Here is a 25913-nt window from a genome sequence, read left to right as displayed (position 1 = left end):
TTTGGCAAAACTCCACCACTGCTAGCGCTCCTGCAAACCCACGGAGCAGCAGCAAGCAGCAAACGAGAATAATAAGCACAGCAGCAAGACCCATTTATGTTTCTGGACTGGATAGCGCAGCTTGGCTTGCTGCCGCATGACCCACGTACGCATTTTTATTGTTCAGAAGAGGCACAGGAGAAAAAGAGCTGACATTGTTGACCACTTAGAAACAAATATATTGGGTCCATTACCGCTGCCCATCCGCCGCGTACTCATTTCAGAAATCACCAACTACTTGCAGCCAGCACCTGGAAAAGGACCGCCCGATCCAGCTTTGTTCAGATCTACAGCCCACGTAAAATGGTACATGGAAGTACTTGGTCAAGGCTTCTGTCTTCCTCTGGAGGATATGGATATTACCAGCAGCGATATCAGCATATACGCGCAGTGGTTGTTCCAGCCTCAGATGCGACCGGTTGCTATCATGGATGAAGCGTTAGAGCAGGAGTTTTATCAGATTATATTCCACCAATGCTCCCTGCTTTTCCAACCACGTATTACTCAGGCACAGGCTGTACCGAACCCGTCCTCCACTTCGCAGCGCCAGCAGCAGCATCAGCAGCAGCAACATCAGGGACCTTATCCAATGAGTGCATCTACCAGATCGAGCAGCTTCAACTTGTCAATGCTTCCTATCAATCCACATGCAAATCACGTACCTGTCAATATATCTTTATCAAATCAGCCGATAGCAGGTGCAGCAGCAACATCAGCATCAGCATCAGCGCAATCATCGACTATGTCTGCTGGAGCGGATATGGTCTCGTCGCTCGTGCAGCGCCACATCGAACTTTGTAAAAAGACGCTTACAATACTCGCGATGGCTGGGCGTACCTTGGAGCTTTCAACGGAGACTTGGACGGTGCTGTTAAAAGTAGTGCTAGGCATTGCAGACTCGTTGCTGAAGGAACCTGTGGGTGAATGGGGAATGACTGGTGTACCGAATATGAGCGATGAACTCTGTGAACATTTGCTTCGAGTAAGCCGTGCCCCGCGCGCGCAAAAAAGATGGGAGATATCACCATTCTCACATGAAATTTTTCTACTAGGTCTTGTTTGAGCTGTGGTTGAGATCGAGGACTCGCGATGTTGCCATGTGGGATATCTTGAAGGTAAATAGGGATCTATATATCCGTGTCAACAGGTGGTCTAATGAGAACAATTGCTAGGAATGCTTCAGGCGGTGGACGCATCGACCCAAGGCTATACAACAATGGAGCGCCACGTCTGTATCATTGACGAACCGTGTATTCAATCTCTTGTATGGGCCAGGTGAAGGAAGTGATATGGTGATCTTGTCCGTCAATGGCATCAATGTAAAACTCGATCTATCTCCTGACTTTGTATATTACGCATGGCATCGCATTCTTTATCTGCTACCGCATCCACTCGATTTACCAGCACATAATTTTACACTTGCCATGCTGTGCATTGGGCAGCTTGTCGACCTGTTCAACAATGTCGGATCACAACAACTCTATCAGGCAACCGTCACTGCGCCGGATGGGAATACTATTCTTAACATGTTTGGCAACTACCTTTTCGATGCGTGCTCGACGGCGCCGCAGACGAATGCATCCACCGAGCGCGGCTGCGCTGAAGCCTTCGGCACGTTGTGCAAAATCTTTTGCCGGCCTCAGAGATTCAGACAGTTTGAAAGAACATACATTGAACGGTTTTACGCATCTCTCGTTGTCGGTCTTAAATCAGACGCATGTTTACCAATCATCCTGCTGAATTCTACTGAGCTCTTTGTTACCGATTTGGAAGGTATCCGGATGCTTGTACCGGATTTCATCGCGGCTATCAAGCTTGTTCTTCCGAAACTGCAGATTGAAGTCAAGGACTACGTAGCTGTCGATGCTCTCCGGCTCGCGGCTATAAAGGTCGTGAGCACAATCATGTGTCTACCAAAACATTTTGACAAGGTGGAGTTGAAGCCTGGATGGGACTGGGACATGCAGTGCGCTGCCGATAACGCGTCTGTTATGGGTGAGCAAGAGCAAATTGTGACCCAGTTGGTGAGGGATTACACTTCTTCCGCGTGGAAGGATCACGCGATACACTTAATGAAAGGATTGCTTAACTGATGCTTCTCAACAGATCCGGGTGCTTTACGCCGACCAGGCTCACGAGAACATTGAGAGACCATTTACATGCGTGAGTGTAGACCACTAACTACTACGCAGCATTCAAAGATTAACTTATGCGTTTACATAGCTCAAATTTTACATTCTGGAATTGATTCTCATGTCTCTTAGAACAGAGACATCCTCGTACAACATGCGCTATTTGCTCCACTTGATAAACGTATACGTCGTGGAGGATGTTCCGTTTTGCCCCGGTCTCGTAGGCACCGTAGTCAAGCTCATCCAGGAGAAGGTAAATATCTTGATTTATAGGTTACAAAGATTTGTTTATAATTGAAAAATGTAATATTATAGATTCTGACTATGCAAATGCCTTCAGACGTTACACTCGTTGCCTTTGATGTTTTGATGGATTTTGTTGATCTATATGATTATGTAAAACGAGACAGTAAGGTAAGCATCAATTTCTTCCAGCCAGATAATTTTTATTCATGCACCGAGACTGGTCAAGCAGAATGTAGCACGAGAGCTAGTACTTGCACTGTGTCGCTACGTCGATGCTTTAATGGCGGCAGGAAAATTGGTAAATACAAGCACTTTGATTTGATAATGTACGACCCACTAAAGATACTTGTAGAATCAAACATATCCTTTAATTGTCCAAGCGTATGATTGCATGATCAAATGGATTCTCGTTAGCCAATGGATAGTCGATGACAGGGATTGCTACAAAGCGGTTATCTCCACATTGAGCAAGGGCATCATGATATCTGACCGAGATGCGCAAGCAAGTGGAGCAGAGGCCCACGTGGAGAAGAAAAAGAGACGAGATACGACCTTTCCTCCTACCAAACAATTATTCCAACTCCAACCACGTGCAAACAAAAATACATCTTCTTCGTCGTCGCAGCAGCAGGGAAATGCAAGTCGAAGCAATTCGACAACACACAAGAACGAAGAAGTGGCTGTGCGCATGGCAGCCGAGTATGCCATGTCTCTGTTTGTCAACCAGCTGGGCAAATTTCCTTCGTGGGATGTTACTGGTGCAAGCGCGAAGCACGTTGAGGAAGATCTTGACTCAAAGGAGAATATTCGTTACTTCATGGTCGAAAAACGTATGATTCTTGCTATTTTCGATATTGACAACAGCGGCGGTGGATCAAAAGAGGAAGCTCCTGCGATGATTGCTATAATGCGTGACACGACGGGCAAATATATTTGGTCCTTCGAGGCGAAATACAGCGACCCAAGGCGGCCGTCCTTGCCGCACCAGAAGCCCGCATCCAACCCTGAATTGACGATAGCTACCAGTAGCACTACTACAACGCAAGCACGGGATAGCCAACAGGACACCAACGATCACAACTGTGCACCGACAGCAGTGCCGGTAAACGTTGGAGCCATTCCTTCCGTGGACGATTTGCTGGAGCGAGGCTCTGAGAGCTGGGAGGAGTGGTATTTTGTCAAATCTTTGGCAGATAAAGAGCACGATGCAGAGACCGTAGATTTGAAGGCCATGCAATCAGAACCGCTGGATCGGTTTGCAGTTGCGCCGACTTGTCCTAATATCAACCATGAATTGTAAGCGGGGATTTTGTGTGCGCTGTCAATTAAGATTCTCACAATGCTAACGAATTCGATAGCGCTCGAGGATTCAGACTGTTGCTTTCTGACCTTGGCTTATTTTTACCAAAGAATCGCGTGCGTATTACGCCTTTGCGGAACACGGATACCCTAATTACCGAGATGAAGACCCTTGACATGTTAAACGAGTAAGCGGTAACAGAGTGATGTTTGTTGTTCTCGGATAAAACTGATCATATGCATATGATATAGACGCGATTGCATATCTGTCACAGCCTACTACGCCCTTTCAGGCCAAGCTTCTTGGTCTGAATTGGTGGAATCATCGCCGCCTCTTAGCTCTCAGTTTCTGCAATTCCTCAACTGCTTAGGATGGCCGGTAAAAACCTTTTCGACAGCATGGCAAAATGTATATCTGTATTTACAGGATGTGACTCTATAGGTGGACATTGCCGAGCATACGGGTTACAAGGGCAAGCTGGACCGGAGCATTTGCAAAACAGCACCTTACTATTCTGATCGCAACACCGAGTTCCTCGTCAATGTACCTTACTTTTTACAACTACCTCCGGCCGACGACGGTGTGTGGGGTACCATGGACACCATATCTAAGATCCACCAACAAGTATCTTCAGACGACTACGTCTGCGTTGTTTGGATCGAAGATCTGGCAGATTACACATCCCTCGCGGAGCGGATAAAGAACAGCGGCTCGCCGCAGTCCAAAGCCATGGTATACATATTCATCAACCCTCTCAAGAACACTGCAGACGGATTGTTCTGGATTCGCATCCTGGTGCCCGTCATTGGTAACCAGGCGACAAGCGTGGCTGCCAGCCAGCGATTGAATGAAAGTACATTGGCAAGTAATCGTAATTATACAAACTCAAGCCAGCAGCGGCTGCTAACCTATTTGTTTCCTCAGATCTTTGGGCCACTTGTAGATGGGATTGTAGTCAGCCGGCACGCTCTGGGCGCCATGGTGCGAAACACCGCCATCTCTGCGCACCAGGCATGCCGCGTAGTAACCGACACGTACACCAGACCATATATACTCCGGAGACAATTCATTGAAGAAATGGCACATCGACACCGCAGCAAACTGCAGTTATCAGAGTAAGTGTGACGGTAGTAAAAGATCATCTGTCACACCGCGATTAACCATGGCAACTATTTAGATTCTGCTATGAAATTTTTATCAACAGGGAAAACTAGCATAATACACACAGACACACACAAACTTCCAACATTAACACTCACAACGCTGCATATTCTCGTCATTTTATAATCTTTTTGCTTGTTAACTAATCTTTACTCGTAATTACATTTTTCAATTTTTTTCCTTGTTATGCGAGAAGAAGGGTGTAGCGCGATGAAAATTGATGCCGAAAAGTGAGACACGGACGGTTTTTTTTTTCACTTCCTCGCGTGTATACACAATGGCCACGCAAAGCACTGGCACCGCCGATTCACTTGAATCGCGCATTCTGAAAGCTGCTGCCTCCAACAAGGAAGATCTCCCCGAGTTCCCTGACAACAAGAGCGATCTGCCGTCCGACTATGAGTACGATCCCGATCAGTTTGAAGAAGTGGAAGAAGTTGTCGAGGAAATCGCCGAGAATGATCTGTTGCAGTATTTGGATCAACAAGAGAACCCGCTGTACATTGCCCAGCGGTTATTTTACCGTGAAGTGAACACGACGGAAGCACAAGCAACGTGCCCTCTGTGGAAACTTGAAATGTTATCGTGTAAAGCCATTGAGGATTTATACGGACACGGATGGACCACCATTGACGGATTGATCCCGCTGGATATCGTAAAAGGTTTGGGAAAGGGATGGGATAAAAAAAGGGGCTCACATCAGAGCGGCTAACATTTCCGTCGCTGATGTCAAGGTGCACACAAGGAAGCAAAGGAATTGCAGGCCAACGGTAAATTTTGCCAGGCAAGTGAACTTTCCAAAAACGATCCCGATGATCCATTTCGGGACGGGAGTGCCCGTGATGATTCCATTATATGGCAAGTATTACACAGACACAGAGACCGCGCAGCGTAGCACAGCAGCACCAGTACAGCAAGGATAGGCTAATAACCATTACCAGGCTCCTGGATGGCAAACTTTCTCCGAACATGCAGAAAGTTATGGAGTTTTTCAAGCGCATGCAGCGCGATCTGGCACAAATGATTCGTCTCAATGGACGATCCGAATACCAATTAGCGTACTATCATCCGCAAAATGCAAGATACGAGCGTCATCGCGACGCTTTTCCTACAGATGATCCAGACGATACGCAGCAACGTCGAGTCACTGCGATTTTGTACATGAACCCAGGCTGGACATCGGCTGATGGCGGAGAGCTCAAGATATTTGGAAGAGCCGAAAGCAACGGCATTGTGGATGCAGCAGACAGGACCATCCAGCCTCTGCTAGGCAGAATTGTCTTGTTCCTGAGCGGTGTCGTTGACCACGCCGTCTTGCCCGCCAAAAGGGAGCGTTTTGCGATCACGTCTTGGATGCGATGAAGAGAACGAGGCTTTGATGATTGCATGCTTGCTTGGTGAAAGGAGTTTTTTTGCACAAAAATAGACTTGCCCCAACTTTAAAAATTCCAAATAACTGTTGTACACGCTGTAAGATCCCACCACCCACCAAAAAGGGTACCAGAAAATGTGAAAATCTTTATACTATTTTCTTCTTTCCTTGTTATTTCTTCTTTATCCCCTTGTTTTTACTTTACACCGTCGCAGTGGAGGACGACGACAACGACGACGACGACGACAACGACGACGACGAATGAAGGAGCCGATTCAGCGCGTCGAGATTGAACCAGAGAATTGCTACCTCGAGTATGTCGGCCCATGCAAACTCGACGAGCCCGGGCAAGTCTTAAGAGGTCGAGTTAGGCTGACCGTTGCAAAGACCACAAAGATACGCAGCATGGTTGTGAAATTCAAGGGCTTTTGCCACGTCTGCCTGACCAAGTCAACTGATGCTGCTGGTACTGTTGCTGCTACAGACGCTGTAGAGGCAGAAATTTCGTTCCTGCCGAAAATCAAGGTGCCGTTGCTTGACTCCAAGTCAACGACCATGTCGCCAGGGGAACACATTGTTCCCTGGCAACTCGAGGTACCCAACATTTTTCCGAGATCACTCATGGTGAAACGCGCATCGATCTACTACAAGGTGCAAGTCTCGATATCTACCGGGTTGCGTAAGAAGGCAATCACGGCGGAACACCCCATTGTTCTTTTGCGGCACCTTCTCCCGCGCAAGGAATTCGCGCCACTCATTGCAACCAAGACGTACCGTTACACAGTTACAGGCAAATTCCACTATGAGGTGGAATGTCCCCGCGTAGTATGCTTGGAGCAAAATATGATTCCCATCGCTGTCAAATATATCTGCATCGCCGATAAAAAGGATGTCAAGAGTATCAGTACCCAAATCCTGCAAAACGAACTGTACAGGTAACATTACTTACATTCCCGCCGTAGTAGGACATTGTATTAACCTTGTGCTGGGAAAAGATGTGAAAATCTATCCAAATCCGAATCTAATCTCGAACAATTTGGGAAGGATTCTAAATCGACTATATTTGGACAACGCTTTGTACACCACTTTAATGCGAACCCAAGATGCCGGCGAATCACGCGACGCAAAGGGTCCATGTTTGTACACGACGTTGGAAAAAATCCTGAATCGTCCTGGAAACTGCCTACAATTATATACCACACCTTGGACGAGCACTTGACTTTTGGTCTCGAGTCCCCGTCGGTAACCATTTACCATCAGCTGGAGGTTACGTTCAAATTTGGGTCCAAATACGACAACCTTCGCGCAAAGATACCCATCATCTTCACATCGTTGCCAAACCATCACCAGTCTGAAGAAGAACAGGATGGTGCAGACAACGATATACCCATGCCAAAATATAAGATGGAGACTATCCTGCATCATGTCCCTGACAATGTCACCATTGATCCAGAAAAATCCAAAGGCGTCGCGGGCGCAGAGGCGAGGAAACAACAACAGCTTAGAGACAAGGACGACAACGATCCTATTTCGAAACAGCAAGAAATTTTCACAGGCGTCGTCGATGCATTTTCAAGAACGGGAAGCAGGCTGTCGCGTGCTCCGTACTCTCTTGCCACTGGCTTTTCCAACCTTACTCTCCTTGACGAAAATCAGCAGCAGTACGCTCCTTCGCCTTCATTGTCTGCATTTGGCGACCTCCCTCGATCTCTTCGACGTACAGCGTCTGCAGTCAACCTGACCATTCCCGAAACGACGCCTGAACCGCGCCAAAATATTGCTGCTGCACCGAGACGCCCACCGCGATCGCCCGCGAGACAATTGACTGCTGCTGCTGCTGCTCCGCCGCTCAGAATCAACACCAGTTTCCCGAGCAAGGAAACGGCGGTTCGTGCGCCGGTGTCAGATGACACTCTGCCAATGCGCGCATCCCGAAGAGGAAGCATCGCCAGTTCAGAAGCACTGCCAATGATCGACAGGGACGCGATGAATGCATGTCTAAGAGACAGCAAACTGTACAGCGTCTACTCGGGTTCCTCGTTGCTCGGTCCTAGCCACCGCGTAGTGCCGTGGCTGCAGATGCTATGCGAAGAGTACGATAACGACACAGACGACGAAGGAGCAGAAAGGGCAGCAGCAGGCTATTACCACTACGACGACGAAGACGCAGACGGCGATGATGAAATGTCCCTGTACTCTGAAGCATTCATATCCAGTCGAGATGCGCCAAGTTTCAATTCTTCAAGCAAGCACGGCTCGTCTTCGCATGCTTCGCTGAGATCAAGGCCGCCCTCCATCGTTCCAAGTCCTGTAGCAGGACTCCCTACTGCCACAGCACTTCAACCACAGCTTGTCACGGGAACACACCAGATTGAGGAATCGTTTGCACCCACAACCATGTCTATCATTTCCTACCCGACTACCGAAGCATCTTCCCATATTTTAACGCCGCGAACAGGTCTAGCACTGCATAGGCAACGGATGGCAATGGAACGCATACCACCGCCTCCGCCATTGCCACCATCATCTACGCTTCCACCGGAACTACCTACAAAGAGAGCCAATTTGCGGTCTCGATCGCCCTCAATGCCTCTCACGTTAACAACACATGATTATCCGCAGGAGGTACAAAAACACTACCTGGAAGCAGAGCTACCGCCAGTGCCGCCAGACGATGACAACGATGGTGCATCGAATCCTCAAAACAACAAGACGGTGTGCTACTTTGAAGACAGCGACGAGGAAGAAAACCTTTGGGGGCCGCAAGCAACAAGCACGGTTACTTTACCAGATCACCCCTTGCTTTCTTCTTCCGCGCACGACGAAGCGCCGCCGCAGCTACCACGGCTTTCCTTGGGATCCACATTTTCTGCCTCGCTCCACATTGATCATCACCATCACCACCATGATACTAAGCATTAAATCACATGTTATCTGTGCACCGTACCTGCATACAACCATGAAACCTGTTACATACACGATTTCTTTCTGCTTGCATCGTGTTACTACGATGCTGTAGTAGACCGTACGTAGATTTTTATAGCTCAATTCCTCTCTCCTCCCCCAACCCGTTTATATACATATGTAAACTTGTACAAATTTGATAGGATACCGAAATCTGTCCAGGAACATCAACTATCTAACCCTTTTGTCCTGCTGGAACGAATTCCAGATGCGATACTTTCAAATTGGTTATTGGTCTGGAACGTTGCAAAAAAGCACGCAATTGTTGCCAAGTATCAAGTTTTATCAGCTTTCGTTGTTGTGATGAACAAGAGTCACATGAGATCCAAACAAATCAGACATACATGGACAAATAGGATTTCTTCTCGACAACACGGCGCAGAATGGCCATCAAATCAGGAAGCATAACTGAGTATCGGTGATTTCAAGCCAAGACTCTTTGCAAATTCGAGTTAATCAACAGAAAGTGATTTTGTTGATATGTGTATAGTCGCCTTTGATCCACTCTCCACGCAGACATGTATGTACCTAGCTTACTGCTACCTATATGCTTCTTTTGCTTGATGCGTTCTCGCATGCATATTCCCCAAACATGGTAGGTACCCTGTCATGCCAGTCCTAATAGAAATTTAAAGTTTTTCGTGGAACGGGATATCAGATCCAAACCGAGAAGAAAAAAAAATTCTTCAAAGCCAACCACTGGATAAAAGGGAGCTCCTTGCTATTTTTTACAAGACACACGCACATAAATCTTCCTCGCGTTACTCATGCAGACATGCAATATACACTTAAGCGCATTGCGGATGATGTGGGGAGAAGAACAGTAAGTTTTAAGTCGGAGTCATGATGCGATCTGGAGCTGGTACGATTGGCTCTGCGAAAGACCAGCCAGGAAGATCTCATCTGTCAATCTTTTTTTTTTGTAGCCATCCCCCGCCTCTCTATATAAAGCCTGCGTGAGGTACGCGTCGGTTGTTCTCCTCCTTTCTTTCTTCCTTTCTTTTAACTCTCTCCCAAAAGCAGTTATCCACCATGGTCGTTGCTACTAACCTCGGTTTCCCCTACGTTGGTGCCAAGCGTGAGCTCAAGAAGCTTGTCGAATCTTTCTGGTCTGGCAAGATCTCTGAGCAGGAGCTCGGTGCCGGTGTCCGTGACATCCAAGCCAAGCACTGGAAGTTGCAAAAGGAGCAAGGCCTTGAGCACATTCCTTCCGGTGACTACACCCTCTACGACCGTGTCCTCGACACTGCCCAGCAATTCGGTGCTATCCCCCAACGCTACCAGCACATCAAGAACCCCTTGGAACAGTACTTTGCCATGGGCCGTGGTCTCCAGAAGCCTGCCACTGAGACTTCCGAGAAGGTCGATGTCCCTGCTATGGAAATGAAGAAGTGGTTCGACACCAACTACCACTTTATCGTCCCCGAATTCGAGGCTGACCAAAAGTTCACCCTGTCCAACCCCCGCGCTGTTGAGCAATTCAAGGCTGCCAAGGAACTCGGTGTCCACACCCGTCCTGTCATTGTCGGTCCTGTTTCCTTCTTGTACTTGGGTAAGCCTGCCAAGGGTGCTGAGCCTTTCGATACCCTCTCTTTGCTCCCCAAGGTCCTTCCCTTGTACGTTGAGCTTATCAAGCAGCTCGAAGAAGCCGGTGCTGACTGGGTCCAAATTGATGAACCTGTCTTGATCTTCGACTTGGATGCCAACGCCAAGCTCGCCTTTGAAAAGGCCTATAAGACTCTGAAGTCCCAGGTTTCCATCAAGATCTTGGTTGCCGCCTACTTTGGTCGCGTCGAGCAGAACGTCTATGCTGTCAAGGACAACGTTGATGCTATCCACCTCGACCTTGTCCGTGCTCCCGAGGAGTTGGATGCTGTCTTGCCCTTGCTCAAGGAAAACCAAATCCTCTCTCTTGGTCTTGTCGATGGCCGTAACATCTGGATCAACAACTTGAACAAGTCCATCGAGTTGGCTGAGAAGGCGGTTGCTGCTCTCGGCAAGGACCGAGTCTTCGTTGGTCCTTCTTGCTCTTTGGCCCACGCCCCTTACTCGACCTCTTTCGAAAAGAAGATCGCCGCCACCAACCCCGAGCTCTACAGCTGGTTGGCCTTCTCTGTTGAAAAGGTCTCTGAAATCGTCACTATTGCCAAGGCTATCAACGAAGGTCGCGACGCTGTCAAGGATGCTCTTGCTGCCAACGCAGCTGCTGTCGAGTCCCGCCGCACTTCTCCTCAGACCGTCAACCCTGCTGTCCGTGACCGTGTTGCTCAGATCCCTGCTTCTGCTTGGAAGCGTGCCTCTCCCTTCCCTGTTCGTCGTGAGGCCCAGGTCAAGAAGCTCAAGTTGCCCTTGTTCCCTACCACCACCATCGGTTCCTTCCCTCAGACCAAGGAGATCCGTGTTGCTCGCCAGAAGCACAACAAGGGTGAATTGTCCGACGCCGACTACGATGCTTTCATCAAGGCTGAGATGAAGAAGGTTGTCGAGTTCCAAGAGAAGGTTGGTCTCGATGTCTTGGTTCACGGTGAGCCTGAGCGTAACGACATGGTTGAACACTTTGGTCACTTGCTTCACGGCTACGACTTTACCGAGAACGGTTGGGTTGTTTCGTACGGTTCACGCTGCGTGAAGCCTCCTGTGATCTTTGGTGATGTGAGCCGCCGTGGCCCTATGACTATTGAAGAAATCAAGTACGCTCAATCCTTGACCTCCAAGCCCATGAAGGGTATGTTGACTGGTCCTGTCACTATGATGAAGTGGTCCTTCGTCCGTGACGACTTGCCTCTCAAGGAAATCTGCTCTCAAATTGGTCTTGCTCTCCGCGACGAAGTTGTTGACTTGGAAGCTGCTGGTATTCCTTGCATTCAAGTCGATGAGCCTGCTATCCGTGAAGGTTTGCCTATCCGCCGCGCTGACTGGGATGCTTACTTGGAATGGTCTGTTGCCTGCTTCCGCTTGGCCACCTCTGGCATCCGCGATGACACCCAGATCCACACCCACATGTGCTACTCTGACTTTAATGACATTTTTGACGCCATTGCTGCCTTGGATGGTAATTATTATTGTTTGTCAGTTTGTGAATTCGCTTGACTCATGCTTATTTATTTCTTAGCTGATGTGATTACCATTGAGAATTCCAAGTCTGACGAGAAGTTGCTCAAGATCTTTGAAACCAAGCAGTACACCAATGAGATTGGTCCCGGTCTGTACGACATTCACTCACCCCGTGTGCCTTCCGTGGAAGAGATGAAGGTCCGCTTTGCCGACATGCTCAAGTACATTCCCGAACACTTGCTCTGGGCCAACCCTGACTGTGGTTTGAAGAGCCGTGCATGGTATGTACATCATTAATGTGAAGTACATTTTGACAAGCTAGAGTTGATATACTGATTATTAAATCATTCATTTAGGCCAGAGACTGAAGCCGCCTTGACCAACCTCGTGGAAGTTGCCAAGTACTTCCGTGCGCAAAAGGCTCAGGCCTAAGCGCAACTCGCTCGATGAACTGTACATTTAAACCCACCTTTTCAACAGAAGTGTTGGGGTTAAAGGTAAGCTACGAGTTCAACAGCTCCATGCTCATATTAGAAAAGACGGTCTTCGCACACGTTTTTTTTTCTTGATGGGGCGATTACTGGGATGAATCGTTACAGCGTACCTTTTTTACTACGAGGCCCGCGTGCCCACCCCACTTTCTCCCCGCGCGAAAGATATATCCATCACCTGCATCTTACGCATTTTCTTTTCAACAGTTATCTTTTAGCTTTTTTATTCAACTAATACTTGCTGCAAGAAATAAAACGTTTGCGAGTACAGTTTTTTGTAAATATATGATAAATCCTTCTCTTGCTTTGCCTCTTTGTCTTTATGCTTACTTTTTTGTTTTACCCACGAAGGGGAGATTTGATCCAGGAATTCTGCGCGGGAACAGCCATGACACAACGCGGGAAATAGATCTAAAATCGTGAGGAGAGAGATCTTGAGTACGTGTCCGTGTGTGGAGAAAAAGATGACATTTGGTTTTCATATATAAATCCGGCATGAATAAATCGATCTCGTACAGTAACACTCTTCTGTTCCACATACACAAATATATGTCAGACAACAAGGAAGAGGAGACAAGAATCGAGCACAAGCATTCGTCTGATGACACTTCTTCCTCAGCTATCGAAACCGGCGGAAACAGCAATGGTTTCCAACAACCATTCCAAAAATCCAAGGCTGAAAAGAAATTACTGCGCAAGATCGATTTTACATTTCTCCCGCTTGTGATATGCATTGTTATGGTTCAGGTATGCATGTATATTTTTGGGGGCTCTAGTGTCACCCTGACAACGGTGCAATGGATAATAACCGGGCAATGGCTTTTATAGTTTGCGGATAAATCCGCCTTGAGTATCTCTGCAGTTCTCGGGATCTACCAAGATACAGGCATCACTGGTTCGCAGTTCAGCTGGCTGGGCTCTATCTTCTTTCTCGGTTACTTAATCTACCAAGTCCCAAACCAGTTCTTTGTCCAATGGTTCCCAATAGGCAGATACCTCGGCGTGTGCATTATCATCTGGGGTGCCGTGATGCTCTTTACTGCGCTTGGCCATACTTTCTCGCAACTGGCTGCTTTGCGGTTTCTTCTTGGAACATTCGAGGCAGCCTGCTTACCTTGTATTTACATTATAGTCGCCAACCTGTATCGACGACAGGAGCATGCGTATTATTTCAGTATTGTAACCATGTGCCAGGGCATCGGATCTGTGCTGGGTAACTTTGTCGCCGTAGGCATAGCCAACATGGGAAACAAGAACGGCATTATCATGTGGAGATGGTAACCTTATTATGCTAACTTTTTTTTCGCAAAGTGAACTCTATATGTTAACCTTAACCACCAAACAGGAACCACATCATCTTTGGTGCACTTACTGTAACATTGGGCATCCTGACATTCCTCTTTTTAGTGGACAATCCGAGATCGAAGCTCCTAAGACTCACGCCAGAGCAAGAAAAGATTGTTGATCAGCGTACGCAAGACAATGCCGTGGTCCGTACCAGGAAATTCAATCCAAAGCACGTCGTTGAAGCCCTGCGCGAACCGCGGTACTATCTTATCAGCATTGCGCTAATCGGTATCAACATGCAGAACGGCGGGTTACTTGTGTTTAGCGCGCAGCTTATCCAGAGATTGGGCAATTTTACAGCAACCGAGTCGATCTTGTTGAAAATCCCCGGCGGCGTCGCATCAACCTTGTTTACGCTCATTGCAGGCTTGATCGCGCGACGTATCCAGCAGAACATGTATACCGGTATCCTCATGTCCACCATCAGCTTGGCCGGCTGCCTGGTTCTCGCATGCGTCCCCGATGGTTCTGTAAAGTTACTCGGCTACTATCTCAGCTGGGGCATGTCTGGAGCCGCTGCCATGTTTGCAGCAACCGTTGGAAGCAATGTGTCCGGATACAGCAAAAAGATTTTTTACAACGCAACGCTCGTAGCTGCTGGTACGATCGGTCAGTTCATTGGACCCTTGGTGATGCTCGATCGTGAAAAACCCCGATATATAACAGGAATGGTCGTCTTTGCTGCTGGCAACGTCGTCGCAATTCTATGCTTTATTATCCTTCGTATTATGTTTGTGAGAGAGAACAAGCGTCGGATCGCTAATCCACCGCCAGAAATTTACGATGTGAACCTTGGTCTGACGGATCAGGAAGATAGGAATTTCTTGTACAAAATCTAAATATTAGCCAAGATTGCCCTTTTTTTTGCTAAGTACTATACTATTACTGTATGTCAAAATAGTTACACAACATGATATGACAAATACAAACATCTACCGCATAGCTGTGACGCACACACACACACACACACAGAGACACACACGCCATACATAGGCTGAAGCTGCTGCTTGAAACGCCACTCTTAGGTACGTCCGTAAATAAGGCGTGAGTGTTTCATAATGGATCCCTCTACTTTACAAATGATTGAAGCATAGTGTCAACCGGCTCTCTAGATGAAAGTTTGATAGGGCAACGACAAAAGTCAGCATTTTGCTACCAAAGATTTAGCTTTAAAGTAGCCGATTTCCGGATGCTGATGTAGCTTTGATACGATCATACTTTATTCATCTTCTCTTTTCCGTTTCTTAATAAAGGAAGCTATGCTGAATTTATTGAAATTGCCATTAAACCTTTGTTTGCGTCGAGTTTTTGCCTTGTTTACTCACAAAGAATACGCTCCAAGAAACCCGCGGGTTGCACTCATGACAATAGCCAGACGGCGTGTGGCGCGCTGAAATTTTAGAAACTATACTGTGTATAAATAATCATTGATTGTACCGTTCGTACGATGGTTTTGTCCATAGATGTCAGGTGTGGAGAAGGAAATCAACCAGCAAAAGCATTCTGATGATAATTCCATAGCATTGTCGAAGAGGGAATCCACCAAAAACAGCAAGCAACACATCACATATCCAAGGCTGAGAGGAAGCTGGTGCGCAAGATTAACGCTGCATTCCTGCCATTTGTGATATGCATTGCCATCATTCAGGTAAGTTTTGTTTTTGCCTTGCTGTCACCAGTATAACACTGGATTATTAACTAGGCTGTGCATATTTCTTTTTAGATTGCTGATAAATCTGCCTTGAGTATGTCTGCTGTTCTAGGAATATATCAAGATATCAGCATCAATGGATCACAGTTCAGCTGGCTAGGCTCTATATTCTTTCTCGGTTACTTGGTCTACCAAATTCCAAACCAGTTCTTTGTCCAATGGTTCCCGCTAAGAAGATATCTCGGCGCATGCGTCACCATTTGGGGCGCTGTGATGCTTTTCACTGCGCTTGGTCGTACCTTCTCACAGATGGCGGCACTGCGTTTCCTTCTTGGGACGTTTGAGGCGGCTACCCTACCATGGACCTATGTTATCATCTCCAATCTCTATCGACGACGGGAGCATCCGTATTATTTCGGTTTCGCAAATGTTTGTCATGGAATCGGGGCCATCCTTGCTAACCTCGTAGCTGCTGGCGTTTCTACTATTGGGAAACAGGCGGGGCATAGCAATGTGGCGATGGTAGATGCAATTACATCATTTCTATAATGGTGACAGTCGGGCTACGCTAACATTAAAGATCAATACCGACAGGAATCACTTTATCTTTGGTGAAGTGACAGTAGCAACGGGCATTCTGACAATTTTCTTTATGGTGGACAATCCGAAATCTAAACTCTTGAGGCTTACACCGGAGCAAGAGAAGATTGTCGATTTGCACACACAAGACAACGCTGTGATACGTAACAGAAAATTTAATCCAAAGCATGTTACTGAAGCACTGTGCGAACCACGTTACTAATCATCCTGGGGATGATGGGTGTTAATATGCAATTTGGTGGTTTGCTCCTCTTCAGCGTACAGTTAATCCAGACTATTGGCAACTTTACAGCAACCGAGTCTATCTTGCTGAAAAGCCCAGGCAACGCCGCCGCTCTTTTCACATCGCTTATCGCAGGCTTGATTGCAAGACGTACACAGCAGACTACCTACACCGGCATCCATATGTGCATGATTAGTCTAGTAGGCTGCCTCGTTCTCGCTTGCATCCCTGACGGTGCTGTCAAATTGCTTGGTTACTACCTTAGCATGAGTGCCTTCGGATCTTCAGCTATGTTTGCCACAATTATTGGAAGCAATGTATCGGGATACAGTAAAAAGATATTCTACTACACGACACTGACAGCGGCTAATATGCTCGGGCAATTCATTGGACCTTTGGTGATGCTGGATCGTGAGAAGCGGCGATACCTTACTGGATTAATAGTATTTTCGGTTGGCAATGCCGTGGCGGTTGTATGCTTAGTGATTATGCGCATCATAATCGTTAGAGAAAACAAGCGACGTATTGCCAGTCCACCGCTAGAAATCTACGACGTAAACCTTGATTTAACAGACCAAGAAGGCAGGAACTTTTTGTATAAATTTTAATTGTTATGACGACCGAAAATGTCCTATATAATATTCTACCGAATAAAGTATTACAAAGCTGATTACACGCCGCTAGATCAAGAGATAAAGGAAGAAAGGAGCAGAATCTCCTGTTGTAAATATAAATATACGTTGATGGATTTCGGGTTCCACCAGTCCTCTTTGGTCTAAGACTCAACTTGACGGATCACGATGATACAAATTTCTTGTATGTAACATATGTACAAGTTTAAAGCAATGCAAGATTATTTTACTTGTCGATTTTTCAAGCATGCATAGTATTCTAACAAAAATGGCATGATCCTAACGCACAATATGATAATAATTTACACGTTGGATGCTTGGATATAATTTTTAGCATTCTTCTTGCAACGGAGAAAAATAAGCGAAAGCAAAGTATCAGAACCAAAGCAGAACTCTGAGCATATTTAATAACTCTTACATGTCGATCCAAAGCAACCATCAAGCATTCACAATCATCCTTACTGCGTCCATAATCATGATGCATAGGACATCATAAAACTCAGATGATGGCTGAAACACGATCATATATTAGTAAATATTTACACGAAGCGTTGTATAACCAACGTGAGTGTTTCAAGATGATTCATCCCTCTATCTCGCTAGAAGACGGTTCCCCTAATATAGCCAACAACATGTGCTAGCCAGATTTAGGATTCTTGCTTTCAACCTGATAGTCTGTTTGCTCGCCCTTAGAAAAACAGATTGAATACTGCATGGAGCTTTTGTTTGTAATCGTCTTAGCCTTGTTTACCCGCAAAGGGATGGTCCAGAAATTCTTTCTGGAGATCTTCTGATGGCAGCCGGAACGCTGAAGCTAGAGAAGCTGTGCACAATGTGTATAAAAATCGAAGATTAATCTACCGTTCACTCAATATTTTCATTTATGCATGTCAGCACACGAGGAGGAGAAGACTGAACAAAAGTATTCTGATACCTCTACAGCTATTGAGGACGAAACCCAAGGCTCCAGCAAGGAGGTTTCTCAAATATCCAAAGCTGAAAGGAAGCTGGTGCGCAAAATCAATATCATATTTCTCCCATTTGTGCTGTGCATTGGAATGCTTCAAGTATGGTACATTTTCTTTTTCGGTCTTGCTACCATTACGTATAAACACTTATGAACAAAGCAATATTTCTTTTAGACTGCTGATAAATCTGCATTGGCTATATCTGGAGTTCTCGGAATTTACCAAGACACAGGCATCACTGGTTCACAGTTCAGCTGGCTAGGCTCTATATTCTTTCTCGGTTACCTGCTCTACCAAATCCCAAACCAGTTCTTTGTTCAATGGTTCCTAATAAGAAGATATCTCGGCACATGTATCACCCTCTGGGGCGGTGTGATGCTCTTTACTGCACTTGGCCGAACATTCTCGCAATTGGCAGCATTACGTTTCCTCCTTGGATTCTTCGAGGCAGCCAATCTACCTTGCATCTACGTTATTATCGCTAACCTGTATCGGCGACGGGAGCATCCTTATTATTTCAGTTTCGCGACCATGAGCCAGGGAGTAGGAGCTGCGTTAGGCAATCTTGTAGCTGCTGGTGTTTCCACCATGGGAAACAGAGGAGGCATACCGATGTGGCGATGGTAGGTGTTCTTACACTTTAGGATGTAGTTCCTGTTTCGCTAATGTTACAAAAACCGCTGTTGACAGGAACCACATTATCTTTGGAGCACTGACAGTAGCGCTGGGTATCCTGACGTGCTTTTTCCTGGTTGACAATCCGAGATCTAAGCTCCTACGACTCACGCCGGAAGAGATGCACATTGTTGATCTGCGCACACAAGACAATGCTTTTGTTCGCAACAAAAGGTTCAATCCAAAGCATATTACTGAAGCATTGGGTGAACTACGCTATTATCTCATCATACTGGGTATGATTGGCGTCAACATGCAAGCTGGTGGCATACTCGTCTTTAGCGTACAGTTAATCCAGGTTATGGGCAACTTTACGGCGACCGAGTCTATCTTGTTCAAAATCCCGGGTGGCGCCGCTACCTTTTTGACGACGCTTATGGCAGGCTTGATTGCAAGACGCACCCAGCAAACGGTATATACCGGCATCTTTATGTGCTTGATCAGTTTATCAGGTTGCCTTGTTCTAGCTTGCATTCCCAGCGGCACCGTCAAATTACTTGGATACTACCTCAGCTTGGCCGCTTTTGGATCTTCAGCCATGTTTGCTACCATTGTTGGAAGCAACGTCTCGGGATACAGTAAAAAGATCTTTTACAATACTACAATGACAGCGGCTAATACGCTCGGTCAATTCATTGGACCTTTGGTGATGCTGGATCGTGAGAAGCCGCGATACCTTACTGGATTAATAGTATTCTCGGTTGGCAATGCCGTAGCGATTGTATGCTTAGTAATCATACGCATCATGATCGCTAGAGAAAACAAGCGACGTATTGCCAGTCCACCGCCAGAAATCTACGACGTAAACCTTGATTTAACAGACCAAGAAGACAGGAACTTTTTGTATAAAGTTTAATTGTTGCATTGACGTCTTGTCCATCGTTGATCAAAATACCATTGTACATACTACTCTAAAATAAACACTGGACAGCTGATTACATGCCATTGTTCTTGTGCTATACTGTCTTCTAATATCATTTCGCTCGCCACGATGTTACGCAATATCAAAGATCACAGGCTGAAATGCCCACGTGTCAATAAGCAAAACTGCCGAGGAAAAAGAGCCTTCAAATTTCTCAAAAATAGGTTAGCTACATTTATCAACTTTCCAACAGACATTTTCCCAATTGATTTGCCGTTTGTCGAAGTTTTCAATTCAGATTGCAAAGCTCTGCAATTTACGTTCGCAAGGCTCGTTCATCTTTCGTTTAAGCCAATCGTTCAGTAAGAGGTCATCAGGACCACGCCCATTTATTTGCATCATCTTCCGCTCCGAGGATATAGTTTATGAGCACGACCAATAAGCATTTTTCGCATATTCAAAATCCTTCGGAGGATGTATCTTCATCACGCAAAGCATGACCACCATCAATATTTCTTCTAAATAGAAGTCTGAGAGTCTACTTCTTCGTCCAATAATGGCTTAAAAGAAGTTTTCGCGTTACCTTATGATAAACAAATTCCGATATTGTTTCATATACGCCTGTTATTTTCATGTAAATCATTCTCTGGCTTCGACTTGGCTGCTGATCTGCAGGTGGATAAATTTCATGATATTTCAGAATTAAATTAAAAGTCGCTCATGGAAAATACCATATTGACTTTATGTTGACAATTGTTACTATCGACGCTCTATGCTTCAGGCATTAACTCTTTGATGAATCCTTCCCATGTCCTGGTCATCGCGACCGTGCTTGTTCCAACACTTAAGGCAAGTTACACAAACAAGTCTAGCTAATTGGGCCTTCATCTAGTCAGCTGCAACTTGTTGGAGATTGGCGCACTGTATGCTTGCTGTATCTAGTATTCAACTTTAAAAAGGCTATATCCAAGCGAAGCTGACTGAGCAGTATTACCTCTTAGTAGCTGCACACAGTTCGCTGTCAACTACTGTATAAAGTTTAGTGCTTATCTATGCATTGACACTATGAAAAATGTAGCATAGATCAGCCTTTATTTATATCTAGTGATGATTCGTCTACAGGAACGCGCCTCTGAGAATTCTACGGGGGGGGGGCTTTGTTATAAATGGCCAAAAGGAGATAGAGCATGCAGATTGTGAGGACGGTTTATCTCTATATAAACCATCGCTTGATCCTGTCGCACTCCATGCCATAGGCTATTACTCATTACATGTCAGAAGACGAGGAGAAGATTGAATACAAGCACCCTGATGATATTTCTACGAATGTTGAAGGCGCAGATCAAGATTGCAGGCAGTCGCTTCAGGAATCCAAAGCTGAAAAGAAAGTTGTGCGCAAGATTGATCTAGCGTTTCTACCACTTGTAATATGCATTGTTACTGTTCAGGCAAGGCAACCTAAATTTTGTACATGGCTTTACCGCCGCGTCTTACAGCAGCAATGTATAAACCGAGGTGTGCTCTTAATATTTTAGCTCGCTGATAAATCTGCTTTGGCTATCTCTGCAATTCTCGGAATCTACCAAGATACAGGCATCACTGGATCGCAGTTCAGCTGGCTGGGCTCTATATTCTTTCTCGGTTACTTGATCTACCAAATACCAAACCAGTTCTTTATCCAATGGTTCCCAATTGGCAAATACCTCGGCATATGCATTACTATTTGGGGCACTGTGATGCTCTTCACCGCGCTTGGTCAAACATTCTCGCAATTGGCGGCGATGCGATTCCTACTTGGAATATTCGAGGCAGCCTGTCTGCCTTGCATCTACATGATAGTCGCCAATCTGTATCGACGGCGAGAGCATGCGTTTTACTTCAGTGTCGCAACAATGTGTCAGGGGATTGGAGTTGTACTTAGTAATCTCGTAACAGTCGGTATTGCCAACATTGGAAATCAGAAAGGCATAATGATGTGGCGATGGTAAGTCTTGCTCTTAGTCCTCAATAAATTGCTATTTCTGCTAACGTTACAAGTTGTTATCGATAGGAACCATATTATCTTTGGTGCTTTGACAGTAATTCTGGGAATCCTAACATTCTTCTTCTTGGTTGACAATCCAAAATCCAAACTCCTGCGACTTACACCAGAACAAGAAAGAATTGTTGATCTGCGGTCACAAGACAACGCTGTTATCCGCGACAAACAGTTTAATCTAAAGCATATCATTGAAGCACTGTGCGAACCACGCTACTATCTTATCGCCCTCGGAATGATCGGTATCAATCTGCAGGTCGGCGGTGTGTATGTCTTTAGCGCACAGTTTATCCAAACTTTGGGCAATTTTACAGCCACCCAGTCTATCTTGCTGAAAATTCCAACGGGTGTCGTGGGTAGTCTCTTTACGCTTACCGCAGGGTTGATAGCCCGGCGTACACAACAAACCATATACATCTGTATTCTCGCGTGCACCGTCTGCATGACAGGCTGCGTTATGCTTGCTATTATCCCCAGTGGTCCCATCAAGCTGCTCGGTTTCTATCTCACCGCAGGCATTGGAGGCGCTTATGCCATGTTCACAGCCACAGTTGGAACCAATGTATCAGGATACAGCAAAAAAATTTTTTACAACGGTACGTTGGTCGCTGCTGGTACAGTTGGCCAATTCATTGGGCCTTTGGTGATGCTCGAGCGTGAGAAACCACGATACGTTACTGGGATGACCATCTTTGCAGTTGGTAATGCTGTGGCAATTGTATGCTTGGTGATTCTGCGTATCCTAATGGTCAGAGAAAACAAACGACGTATCGCTAATCCGCCATCGGAAATCTACAATGGAAACCTCGGCTTGACAGATCAAGAGGATAAGAACTTTTTATATAAAGTTTAAGCTGCGAGCGTAGAGCCAACTTAGCAATGTAGAATTCAGTGCGCTATCAATACAACCACTTTGAATATTTCATCATGAAAGGCAGCTGGGTACTCTTTCCCAAAAATCCATCAATATATTGTACGTATAGTAATAATTCCTCTTGCTATATATACAATATTGGATACTTCGGATGATCTAGTAAGTGATTGATGAGCAATCTTTGGAGCTGCAGTAAAATGACATGTCATATGATTCCATTTCAATCACCCATGGAGTTTCAAATACGGCATGGATGTCTAATTAGAGTTGAAATGATGGCTGAAACAGGTCTGTGTGCATCCACAAATATTTGCGTTTTTGTCCATACCGTGCGATTAGAGCAGGAACCTCAATGAAATTTGCAGGTTGATATCTACAAGTACCAGTAAGACGTTCTAATAAATGATACAGTATTTCTTCGATAAATGGAGCATATTATCTCCAGAAAATTGAAAGGATTCCTTACAATAAAGCTAAATGCACTGAAACGTTTTGTTTGTCCCCAGAATTTTGCCCTGTTTACCCACAATGGATAATCCAGGAATTCCGCGCTGATGTCGTATGAAACATGCTGCATACTGGCTGGAGATGATATATCTATATATAAACCATCTTTTCGATCTTCCTGTTACAACAGTACAGTAGCCATATTTACCATATCCGTTCATGTCAACGGATAACGAGGAGAAGATCGAACAAAATCGTTATGAAGATAATTCTACTACTGTCGAAGACGGTATTCGAGACTCCAAACAGGAAACATTTCACAAGAAATCCAAAGCTGAGAAAAGTCTACAGCGCAAAATTGATCTCCTATTTCTACCGCTTGTCCTATGCATCATCATGGTTCAAGTAAGATTCTTTTGTATTTTAGGATTCGCTCCCGATACGCAAAGAAACGAGATTTACAAACAAAACACTGCGTCTAGTTTGCCGATAAATCTGCCTTGGCTATCTCTGCAATTCTCGGATTCTACCAAGATACTGGGATCAGTGGCTCGCAATTTAGCTGGCTTGGCTCTATATTTTATCTAGGATATCTGATTTACCAAGTTCCAAATCAATTCTTCGTTCAATGGTTCCCGATAGGCAGATACCTCGGCGTGTGCATCATCATTTGGGGCATTGTAATGCTGTGCATTGCAGTCGGTCAGACTTTCTCGCAATTGGCAGGGTTGCGTTTCCTCCTTGGAATATTCGAGGCATCCTGTCTACCATGCATTTACATGATAGTCGCCAACCTGTACAGACGACAAGACCATGCGTTTTACTTCAGTGTCATAACAATGTGCCAAGGTCTCGGTGGTATGCTCGCTGACTTTGTCACTGCCGGCATTGCAAATATGGGAAATCAACAGGGCATCATGATGTGGCGATGGTACGTACTTCACTCAAATAAGAAAAAAGGTTTGTAAAGGTTGCCAAATTTTGACTATTACGGACAGGAATCATATTATATTCGGCGCAGTGACGGTAGCTCTAGGCATCCTGTCATTCTTCTTTTTGATGGACGACCCAAAATCTAAGCTCCTAAGGCTAACGCCTGAACAAGAGACGATCGTTGATGAGCGCACCCGAGACAATGCCGTCATTCGCAGCAGAAAGTTTAATCCTAAGCATGCCCTCGAAGCATTAAGTGAGCCACGGTATTACCTGATCGCCTTAGGAATGATCAGTAGCAATTTGCAAGTCGGCGGTCTAGTCATCTTTGGCGCACAATTTCTGCAGAGTTTGGGTGATTTTACAGCAACCGCGACCATCTTCCTCAAGGTCCCCGGAGGTGTTATGGGTGTCATATTTACGCTTGCGGCAGGTCTTATCTCTAGACGTACGCAGCAAATTATGTATACTGGTATCCTCATGTCCATGATCAGCTTGGCGGGCTGTCTGGTTCTTGCGTGCGTTCCCACGGGCGCCGTCAAACTGCTTGGTTACTACCTCAGTGCAGGCATGGGAGGCGCTATGGCCTTGTTTCCTGCAACTACTGGAAGCAATGTATCTGGATACAGCAAAAAGATCTTCTACAACGCTACTTTGGTCGCTGCTGCTACAGTTGGCCAATTCATTGGACCTTTGGTGATGCTGGAACGTGAGAAGCCACGATATCTTACTGGAATGATTGTATTTGTGGTTGGCGACGTTGTGACGATTGCATGCTTTATTATCTTGCGCATTTTGATGGTCAGAGAGAACAAACGACGGATCGCCAATCCATCGTCGCAAACCTATGATGTAAATCTCGGTTTGACAGATCGAGAGGACAGAAACTTTTTGTACAAACTCTAGATGTATGCATCATCATGTCAGAATATAGCAATGGCATCTTAATAAATAAACTATTGATCAATCAGCATGTTCTACGTCGAGTAAAAGGGAAAAGAAGAAGGAAAGAAAGGAAGATACTAGAACAAGGGCGAAAAGCTCTATTATGCTTCCTAATCGAGGTTTTGATTATTTCGAGGATATCGTATCTTAGCATACAATGATACATTTGTGCACTTCAACTCAACTTGCAAAGGGTACAAACCTCTACATGTTCAAGTATTCAGATGTTCCAAGATACATGCATTTAATGGCCAGGTTTCACCTGCGTACCAGGACAAGAGAGAGTGGATCCAGCTTTGCGAATTTTGGGGAGTCAGGTGACAGATAAGGGCATTCTTTGTGAATAAACCTAAAATATTTAGCAGTTCATATCTTTCGATATCAATCCTTCGCTGTAAGCAGCTTAAGGCAGCTAACATGGAAATTTAGCGCGACTCATATCGGCATCATCTATTGATATTCGCGACCTGCTTCTCCAATCCTAGTTAACGTTCTTGTTTTCCTTGACATTGTTTATACCGTGCTGTCTGTTTCCGATTTCACGATTCCTGTGTCTGTGTTCCTGACTCCTCAGAAAGGTTACACGATCGTTATCAGCTGACGATGCAGTAACCGGATCACTTGTCGATCAGAACTTTGGGAAAAAATTCCAGATTTTATTAACTGCCGTTGTACTTGTAGGATATTCTATAGTAAGAAATGAGGATTTAACAAAATTCTATTGGCGGGTTCATAATCTTTTGAGAAATGCTGGTTTTCTTTGTTACTATTGTTTGGCGCACGACAGCACGGAGCAGGATACATTCCCACGCGGAAAGTTTACAGTTTGTGGCGACAATACAGATGAATCTCGATATATAAGTCAACATTAACCCCTTGTTTATGCATATACACTCTTTCCGGAAAGTAAATTCGTCCAAAGGCAAGAACAAAATTCGTGTTGTACGAAATGTAAAAGT

General features: G+C 45.5%; 10 protein-coding genes across 10 annotated transcripts; all 10 read left to right on the top strand.

Moving 5' to 3' along the window:
- Positions 1–96: 96 nt before the first annotated feature.
- On the top strand, positions 97–4931 carry VTP01DRAFT_9252 (uncharacterized protein; the record flags this gene model as incomplete). The annotated part of the gene is made up of 14 exons (XM_069388464.1): positions 97–145; positions 210–1021; positions 1092–1154; positions 1212–2063; positions 2146–2202; positions 2263–2424; positions 2487–2585; positions 2647–2715; positions 2770–3713; positions 3776–3904; positions 3969–4095; positions 4159–4578; positions 4642–4832; positions 4895–4931. The coding sequence occupies 14 exons, from the start codon at positions 97–99 to the stop codon at positions 4929–4931; spliced, it is 4011 nt and encodes a 1336-aa protein (XP_069240758.1).
- Positions 4932–5155: 224 nt separating this feature from the next.
- On the top strand, positions 5156–6240 carry VTP01DRAFT_9251 (uncharacterized protein; the record flags this gene model as incomplete). Its single annotated transcript, XM_069388463.1, has 3 exons — positions 5156–5540; positions 5613–5736; positions 5820–6240. The coding sequence occupies 3 exons, from the start codon at positions 5156–5158 to the stop codon at positions 6238–6240; spliced, it is 930 nt and encodes a 309-aa protein (XP_069240757.1).
- Positions 6241–6511: 271 nt separating this feature from the next.
- On the top strand, positions 6512–9172 carry VTP01DRAFT_9250 (uncharacterized protein; the record flags this gene model as incomplete). Its single annotated transcript, XM_069388462.1, has 2 exons — positions 6512–7185; positions 7246–9172. The coding sequence occupies 2 exons, from the start codon at positions 6512–6514 to the stop codon at positions 9170–9172; spliced, it is 2601 nt and encodes an 866-aa protein (XP_069240756.1).
- A 1074-nt stretch (positions 9173–10246) lies between these two features.
- Positions 10247–12700, top strand: VTP01DRAFT_9249 (uncharacterized protein; the record flags this gene model as incomplete). The annotated part of the gene is made up of 3 exons (XM_069388460.1): positions 10247–12266; positions 12327–12549; positions 12625–12700. 3 exons carry the CDS (start codon positions 10247–10249, stop codon positions 12698–12700), a joined length of 2319 nt encoding a protein of 772 aa, XP_069240755.1.
- Positions 12701–13308: 608 nt separating this feature from the next.
- VTP01DRAFT_9248 (uncharacterized protein) lies at positions 13309–14945 on the top strand (the record flags this gene model as incomplete). The annotated part of the gene is made up of 3 exons (XM_069388459.1): positions 13309–13506; positions 13588–14036; positions 14105–14945. The coding sequence occupies 3 exons, from the start codon at positions 13309–13311 to the stop codon at positions 14943–14945; spliced, it is 1488 nt and encodes a 495-aa protein (XP_069240754.1).
- Positions 14946–15553: 608 nt separating this feature from the next.
- VTP01DRAFT_9247 (uncharacterized protein) lies at positions 15554–16559 on the top strand (the record flags this gene model as incomplete). Its single annotated transcript, XM_069388458.1, has 4 exons — positions 15554–15576; positions 15628–15754; positions 15830–16279; positions 16338–16559. The coding sequence occupies 4 exons, from the start codon at positions 15554–15556 to the stop codon at positions 16557–16559; spliced, it is 822 nt and encodes a 273-aa protein (XP_069240753.1).
- Positions 16560–16585: 26 nt separating this feature from the next.
- On the top strand, positions 16586–17188 carry VTP01DRAFT_9246 (uncharacterized protein; the record flags this gene model as incomplete). The annotated part of the gene is made up of 1 exon (XM_069388457.1): positions 16586–17188. One exon carries the CDS (start codon positions 16586–16588, stop codon positions 17186–17188), a length of 603 nt encoding a protein of 200 aa, XP_069240752.1.
- Positions 17189–18099: 911 nt separating this feature from the next.
- Positions 18100–19711, top strand: VTP01DRAFT_9245 (uncharacterized protein; the record flags this gene model as incomplete). The annotated part of the gene is made up of 3 exons (XM_069388456.1): positions 18100–18279; positions 18355–18803; positions 18871–19711. The coding sequence occupies 3 exons, from the start codon at positions 18100–18102 to the stop codon at positions 19709–19711; spliced, it is 1470 nt and encodes a 489-aa protein (XP_069240751.1).
- Positions 19712–20988: 1277 nt separating this feature from the next.
- VTP01DRAFT_9244 (uncharacterized protein) lies at positions 20989–22608 on the top strand (the record flags this gene model as incomplete). Its single annotated transcript, XM_069388455.1, has 3 exons — positions 20989–21165; positions 21253–21701; positions 21768–22608. 3 exons carry the CDS (start codon positions 20989–20991, stop codon positions 22606–22608), a joined length of 1467 nt encoding a protein of 488 aa, XP_069240750.1.
- A 687-nt stretch (positions 22609–23295) lies between these two features.
- Positions 23296–24915, top strand: VTP01DRAFT_9243 (uncharacterized protein; the record flags this gene model as incomplete). Its single annotated transcript, XM_069388454.1, has 3 exons — positions 23296–23481; positions 23559–24007; positions 24075–24915. The coding sequence occupies 3 exons, from the start codon at positions 23296–23298 to the stop codon at positions 24913–24915; spliced, it is 1476 nt and encodes a 491-aa protein (XP_069240749.1).
- Positions 24916–25913: the final 998 nt, after the last annotated feature.

This window comes from Rhizomucor pusillus (genome assembly GCF_041956525.1).
Source record: "Rhizomucor pusillus strain CBS 183.67 unplaced genomic scaffold VTP01scaffold_6, whole genome shotgun sequence".
NCBI lineage: Eukaryota > Fungi > Mucoromycota > Mucoromycetes > Mucorales > Lichtheimiaceae > Rhizomucor > Rhizomucor pusillus.
This window is presented reverse-complemented; position numbering and strand designations above follow the sequence as displayed.